This window comes from Chrysochloris asiatica, unplaced genomic scaffold (genome assembly GCF_000296735.1).
Source record: "Chrysochloris asiatica unplaced genomic scaffold, ChrAsi1.0 scaffold00125, whole genome shotgun sequence".
NCBI classification, from domain to species: domain Eukaryota; kingdom Metazoa; phylum Chordata; class Mammalia; order Afrosoricida; family Chrysochloridae; genus Chrysochloris; species Chrysochloris asiatica.
The window spans coordinates 3604559-3611962 of NW_006408643.1; the positions used below are offsets into that span (position 1 = coordinate 3604559).

The following is a 7404-nucleotide window of genomic DNA, read 5'->3' on the forward strand; positions in this document are numbered from 1 at the left end:
CCAGGGGGGTGACATGACATCTGTTTACAGCACCTGGCATGCCCCTTCTTTCACCCCAGGCTTCTTTTCTGAGGAGAAAACTTGTTATAACAGCCTTCCTTCCCTTCCACAGCATACCACACACACACACTCTCCAGCGACCACTTCTGGAGGGTTTATTCTGAGTGCACAGCAACCTTGAGAGCAGGGCTTGTCAAGCCCCTGCGGATCTGGGCCATGATGTGCTACTTTGTGCCCCTCCCCCCAGTACCTATGAACTGAGTCCTATGAGTCCCCACAAAGTGCGAACTAGTTGATGCACTCAATTGCTAGCAAGAGGGTGGGTAGTTCAAGAGGCCACCCAGAGACACGTCGGAAGAAAACCCTTGAGATTACTTCCGAAGCCCTCTGGAGCACAGTTCTGTTCTGTCACCGAGGCTTCCCGCTGGACCTCCCGGGTCTTGACCAAAGTGGTGGCCCTTCTCCCTCTCCCTCCCTGTCTTTCTCTCAGCATTGTCACCAGGCTTCCCTGCTTGTTTGAAAGTACTGTGGGGGGGGCGGGGTCCTGGCTGCTTAGTATTAGTAGGAAGGCAACCTCCCCAGGAGCTGTGGGCCTGGGGTTCAGCGTGGCCTCTCTGCCCCCAGGGAGCGGGAGCAGCGGGAGCGCGAGCAGCGCCTGGAGGCCTTCCACGAGCGGAAGGAGAAGGCCCGCTTCCAGCGTGAGCGCATGCAACTGGAGTGCCAGTGGCAGCGGCTGGAGCGGGAGCGCTGGGAGCGCGAGCGGCTGGAGAGGGAACGCATACGTGTGGAGCGTGAGCGCAGGAAGGAGCAGGAGCGCATCCACCGCGAACGCGAGCAGTTGCGCTACGAGCAAGAGCAGCTGCGTTATGTGCAGGAGCGGCGCCCTGCCTTCCGGAGGCCCTATGACGTGGACCGGTAAGGAGGCTGGGGGGGCCAGGTGGTTCCTTGAGGTACCCCCGCCGTCTGCGTAGTTCTGTGACCCATTGTGGGATGAGCTTCATGGGCTTGACCGTGATACCTACACAGGTCCTTTGAGCTGGCCTCACCTAGGCTTGTGTCTCCCGGTCCCATCTCGGGGCTTCTGCTGGAGCACAGCTCTCCACAGGGCATGTATATTGGTGAGACCGCCCTGGCGGTCTTTTCAGAGGAAGAGACCCAAGGTAGGCCCCCTCAATAGTTCCCTTTTGTACCTTGGAGCTACTCAGTGGACGACCACCCCATGTGTCTCAGGAAGGAGACACCATCAAACCTGCAAAAGGAGGACACTGGAATGTCTCTCGCTGTCACAAGCGAGAGAAAAGTGATCACCGCACCCCATCAGAGGCGGGAAAAGTGGACCGCCTCATCAAGTTTTGGTCTCACTGGTTTCCTTGTAATTGGCTGCTGTCCTGACCTGGTCTGATCTGCTTAAAAAAAAATAAAACTCAGAGGAAGGTTCTGGTACCCATAGAAGTGGGGGAAGGTAACAATGTGGCAAATCCAGTCCTGCTCCGGAAGAGTCCACCGGTCCATCCTGTTTGTAGTTGAGCTCACGCAGGGCTCTGGTACAATTAGTGCACAGCAGAATCCTCCTGGGACTGTCAGGCATCAGCTCCAGTGTGCCTCGTGCCAGTTTGGGAGTCTTAATTCATCCATTCAAAGTGCTAATGATAGAATGTTTAGAGATTTGCCCTGTAAGACGTGTGAAGTGATACTCAGACCTTCACGCCTCCAACCCTGCTGAAACTATTCTTCCTCATAAATGGAACCTGAATTTTTTTTTTCTCTTTGAATGAAAACCTCTCCAGACGCTCTGACTCCTACTGGCCAGAATCAAAGCGGGCAGTGCTGGAGGACAGGTATCGGTCGGACTTCCCACGCTCGGAACACCGCTTCCATGATTTTGACCACCGTGACCGGGGCCAGTATCATGACCACATGGGCGACAGGTCAGCTGCTGGCTTACAGAGATGGGTCTGGGTTGGTTCTTTGAAACTCCAGCTTACTTAGATCCCCCATCAGGTGGGGCTGCTGGTGGTCCTGGCACTCATGGCCAGTGGTGGTCAGTGCCAGGATACCTGGCTTCTTCAGCAGGAAGCTCCCCAGAGCCATTCTGTGTGAGAGCACCGGGGGCCCCTGTCAGGTTAAGGTACCCAGGAGCATGCATCAGAACAAGACCCAATTGTCGGCTGTCGGCTGCCTCTCCGGTGTCAGGGTGGGTTTGGGGCCAGTGTGGTTTTTCTCTGTCAAAAGTCATAACATCATTCTTGGGCCATACAAAATGATTGATTTTAAAAACTAGCTAACTAGCCTGCTGTTTATTTGGTCAAATGTTTCATTAACTTAACCCCTAATGTGTTCAAGGAGCTCTGGTAGCGTAGTGGTTACGAATTGGGCTGCTAACCTCAGGGTCAGCAGTTTGAAACTACCAGCTGTTCTGCGGAAGAAAGATGAGGCTTTCTGCTCCTGTAAAGATTTACAGCCTCGGAAACCCGTGTGCAGAGTCGGAATCGACTCCACGGTATTTAACAACAAAGATTTACAGCTTTGGAAACCCTGTACGGGGTCACTATGAGTTGGAACCGACTCCACGGCACATAACAACAACAACAATGTGGTGTTTTGGAGTCCTGGTGTGGTGCTGTGGGGTAATGCACTGGGCTGTAGTCGGTTTGAACCACAAGGTCGGCGATTCAGGTTCACCAGCTACTGCTCGGAAACCCTATACAGGGTCACTGTGAGTCAGAACTGACTCAACATCACTAAACCACGACGCCATGTGATGACTCTGGACTGAGAACCACAAGGTTGGTGGATAGGGTCACTGAGTTAGAACCAATTCAGTGGCTTGTAACAACACATGATGGCTGGAACTGCAGTTGCCTTGGCAGGGTCAGACCAAATGATTTCACAGACCGGACTTTCTCCACCCGTTTAATTCTGGTTTTCTAGCAGCGTTTTGAAGCTTCTTCATGTGTACTTTATGGAATATTCATGAGTGATGCAAATGATGCGCACTCGGCTACTGACCTGAAGGTCGGTAGTTCTCGTCCACCCCGAGGTACCTCAGAAGAAAGGCCTGGCGATCTTCTGAAAACCTGTGTGTAGCACTTCTCTGACACACATGGAGGCACCAGGAATTGGAGTGTCCTACTCTTTAATGCAGCGTTAGTAAGAAGGAGGTCCGCCTCCAAGGGTGGGGTTCAGATGAGGCAGGGCCTCACTAGAGGCGCAGTTTGAATGAAGACACTCAACATCCTGGTGTGGGAGTGCGAGGTTAAGGGGTGCTGACATCAGCCCTCTTTTCTCCCAGGTCAGGTGCGCACATGCGTAGCAGGCCCTGGCCAGGTTCGGGATATTGTGAAGGGAGGTGCGTGGCTTCACAAGCTTTACTGCTGTTCCGAGGCTCCGAGATAAGGCCTTATTAGCACAAGCCTGGATAGCGTGCTCTCAGGAAGGTCTCCTTGACGGCAACTGGTTTTCTTAGTTCAGCAATGAGAGCAGCTCATGGAACCGTGTATTCCTAGGGTTGTTTTACAGTCTAGTCTGAGGTGTTTTTATCAGGCTAATTAAATAATTATATGTTGAAGTAGAGTAAGTGTCCTGAATGTGAAGCTCTTGTGTTTGGACATAAAAGTCCCACCGCTTTGTCACTGCTGTTTGAATAAGATGCGTTACTTTTGCAGAAGAGAGAGTTCCAGGTCAGTGATGGGCGATCGAGTTGGACCGGTGAGTAGATGCTGACCGCAAGCCCAGACTTGGGGACGTGCTGTAGGGCAGGCGGGCGGGCCGACTGCTTGGTTCTGACTGTGGTTAAAAGCTAGATAGATGATTATTGTCTGATTTCCAAGTGTCTGTCAAGTAAATGGGGGTCATCTTTGCATCATTATGTGCAGTATGAACTGCAGGGTCTTTTGACTTCTCCCTTGTCAAACGTGCCTTTTAACCTGGGTCCTGTGGCCCTGCTCCAGAATCACCCCCAGCCCTCCACGATACCTTCACAGCCAGTTAGGGAGTAGTTGGGATCATCTTTGTCCAGCCCAGATTTAGGGGTTCCTTCTCTTTAGGGCCCTGAGTTGGGTCATCTGCCAGTGGTCTAGGAGCAGGGTGGGGAGGGCATTGGTTCTGGGGAAAGAGGCATGAGGGTGCTCCCGAGAAAGCCTGGGACGGGCTTCAGAAGAGCTGCTTTTGCAGTTACTCCTTGATTGATTGGTCACACCGTTCTCTCTTACTGTTTGGGTTAGTTGGGGCCCTGAGTCCAGGTCTGGCTAGGGAGGGGGCAGTCTGCTTTTTCCTCTGGGCGTCAGGTTGCCCCTCCCCTGCTCTCTGAACCTCTAGTTTGTCATGGAGACAGGTTGGCGCCAGGGTGGATGACAAGCTTGGGGAGAGGATGGAGTAGTCAAAGCCTTGCCCCCACCCCCACCCCACTGTCCCCTGTGTCTCTAGCACTACTCAGATCGCCACGGCCGGGACTCTCGAGCCAGCTGGGGCGGCTACGGCCCGGGCAAGAGGCTGAGCGAAGGCCGGACACTGCCGTCCACACCCAGGTTTGTGCGGCACCATGGGGGCCTTTCAAGCAGAGGGCAGCCCTCCCCATGGGGCCAGGTCTCATGGAATATAGTCCCTGAGGGGCAGTCCTTTCATTCTGGGTCTCTGGTGAGCTGGTGACGTGTCTTCCCCTGGCCCCTGACACTCACTGGGGTGGAAGGAAGATGACCCCTCCTCTGGGACAGTGGGAGGGGTGTTTTTAGCAGCACTTCCCCTTACCTTGTTCCAGCATGCTGTCCAAGTTGAGGACACTGGGCTAGATCCTTCTAAAGGTTTCCAGGTAGCCTTCATGTAACATGGTGCCATGTGGCCTTCAGCTGCCTGTGTCCCTGGGCTTGTTAGGGACGCCCCGGTGGAACGCACTGGACAGCCTTTGGTCTGACTGTGGGCCTCCCCCCACCCCCAGCAGAAGGTGCCTATTTCCGGTGCTTGCTCATTCAGCTCAGCCCTTGGCTGCTGGGAGCAGGCCCCAGCTCTGCTTGCTACTCCTGTGGTCTTCCACTCCCTGTTCAGTTCCTGTGGCCACTCACCCATCACCCATTCATTACCTTCATTAAATTCTAGGAAGGTTTCCTCACCCCAAATAGAAACCTGTCACGCTCCAGTCTTCCCGCCTGAGAGTGTTGTTCCTGCTGGGGGCTGTTGGGTCCATTCCGACTCCCCCATCCTGTGTAACAGAGTAGCACTGCTCCATGGGGTGTCCTAGGCTGTTCACAGGAGCTACTGGGAGGCTCAAACTGCTAACCTTCCAGGCAGCCACCCAGACCTTACCCACTGCACCACTAGGAATGCCTCCTCCAGCCCTTGTTACTGTTCAGTGCTGTCGAATTGGTTCCGACTCAGAGTGACCCTGTGTAGGGTTTCTGAGGCTGGACATCTGTACAGGAGTAGAAAGCCTCATCTTTCGCCCAAGGAGCAACTGGCGGGCTCGGACCACTAACCTTGTGGTTTGCAGTCCAGTGTTTATCCTCCGGAGCCACCATGCCTAGGCAGCCACTGATGTCTTTCTGACTCAACTTGGCTATTGTGGGCGCTTCACTCAGTGACCACGCAGCGTGTGCCAGGTTCACCTGTAGGACCCGTCTGATGGAGTGCTCCCTTTTCCAGGGGGGTTCAGAAAGTTTGTGGGGAAAGTCGTATCGTGTGTCTAATCCACATCCCCTTGTGTGGAAATGCCGTGTTATTTTAATTCTTAAATCAGTTGTCTTTGCTTTGGGGCTCTTACGGACTCAGGCTTCTTTGAACACACATGTAGATGTGTCTGTGTGGATGTGTGCTCTCCTGTCTCTTGGCTGGACTGGATGATAGCTCCAGGTTTAGCCATCTGAGGACCTGCCAGGCTGCATGTCTGTACCCCCACCCCCTGGCAGTGTATGAGGTTTCCGTTTCTGTGCATTCTTGTCAGTGCTTGGTATGTGTTTGGACTTGAACCCTGCTAGTGGGGACAGGGTGGTATCTCATTGCAGTTCTGATTTGCATTTCCCTTGGAAGATGAGACCTCAGTAAAGTTGACAGCTTAGGAAACCCTGTGGAACAGTTGTGCTCTGTCACATGGAGTCGCTGGGAGTCCCTAGATGGTACAGTGAATATGCTTAGCTGATACAGGAAGGTAGGAGGCATCCTTGAAGAAATGTGTGAATCGCTTCTGACACCTGGGGCCGCCATGAGTGGGTGTGGCTTGCTTGATGTGTCCTATTTCCATGTGATGGTTGGCTGTGTGTTCGTCTTCTCTGGAGAAAGGTCTCTTGAGCCCTCCAATGCAGGTCTCATTGAGCTACTAACCCTTGCTCTATGATGGGGAGGGATTTAGCCTTCTGACCATCCAAGCCGGAGGCCTCTCCGGACAGTCCTATGTCTGGTTTCTCCTGGCCAAAGGGGTGGACGTGACTGGGGAGAGCACAGCCAGAGGCTGGAAGATCATCAGGAGCGCGCCTGGCAGGGTGGTGTGGACACTGACACGGCTGGCCGAGAACATGCACAGTGGCAAGGTACTTGCTGACCCCCTCCGTGGACCGTGCGGACAAACACAGTGCTTTCTGGGGGGCTACTTCAAACAGCCAAGCCTCCTGGTGACTTCAGGGTTCCCTCTTTTTCTTCCAGGTGGTGAGAGAGGCCCGCCCAGCCCTGAGGGACCAGGGCACCTGGCGAGCAGGGGCGGAATGGCGGGGTAAGGAGCGCAGCCCATGGGTGAGCGTGCTCTGCCCTGCGCCCACCCTTTCCCCCTTTGCATGTGTGTTCAACTTGCCGGGTTGAGTGTTTTGAAAACAAACCCAAAGAGGCTCTCTGCAACATAGGCAACTAGCACTCTCCAGCCCCCCGGAACATGATGTGTGATGATGGCACGTCCCACCTGGAGACCGCCCAGCGCGCTCGAGGCCGCCGTGTCAGCGCTGAGCAGTGTGGCTGAGAGACGCAGAGCACTTGACCGGGGGACCGTCTGCCTTTGTTCCTAGGCGAGGCGGCTTGGCACAGGGTGGACATTCCCAGGGCCACGGGGCAACAGCGGGCGGACTGGAAGGTGGAGGACTGGCCGGCCAGGACCGGGGCAGCAGAGCCTCCCACCCCCACCCATACCCCCACTTTACCCACAGCCGCTACTAGGCCCCACCCGCTCCCTCAACTCTCCAGGTAGGCAGCAGCAGTGTTGGATCTGTTAGCCAGGGTCACCTTGAACTTACAGAATCTTCTGTCCCCAGGTTGTGTAGCTCAATACAATGTGAACTCACTTCCTCCTGTTTGTTGTTTTTTTTTGTAATGTGTTCTTGTTCTGCCGTTTTTAAGACCAGGTTTCTGTTAACAAGGCATTCCATTTTCCATTAATAAAAGTTTATGGTTCGCACTTGCTCGTGTGTCTGGTATTGCACTGGTTGGTTCCCC

The 7404-nt window shown here is 54.3% G+C and overlaps 1 protein-coding gene across 1 annotated transcript in view; it reads left to right on the plus strand.

The window, feature by feature from the left end:
- SAFB2 (scaffold attachment factor B2) overlaps positions 1 to 7128 on the plus strand; it is a 36237-nt gene extending 29109 nt beyond the window's left edge. Inside the window, exons 15-21 of the mRNA XM_006869026.1 lie at positions 625 to 915; positions 1788 to 1928; positions 3666 to 3708; positions 4426 to 4526; positions 6403 to 6515; positions 6628 to 6694; positions 6981 to 7128. Of these exons, the coding sequence (XP_006869088.1) occupies positions 625 to 915; positions 1788 to 1928; positions 3666 to 3708; positions 4426 to 4526; positions 6403 to 6515; positions 6628 to 6694; positions 6981 to 7128 (904 nt within the window). The remainder of the gene's footprint in view (positions 1 to 624; positions 916 to 1787; positions 1929 to 3665; positions 3709 to 4425; positions 4527 to 6402; positions 6516 to 6627; positions 6695 to 6980) is intronic.
- Positions 7129 to 7404: the final 276 nt, after the last annotated feature.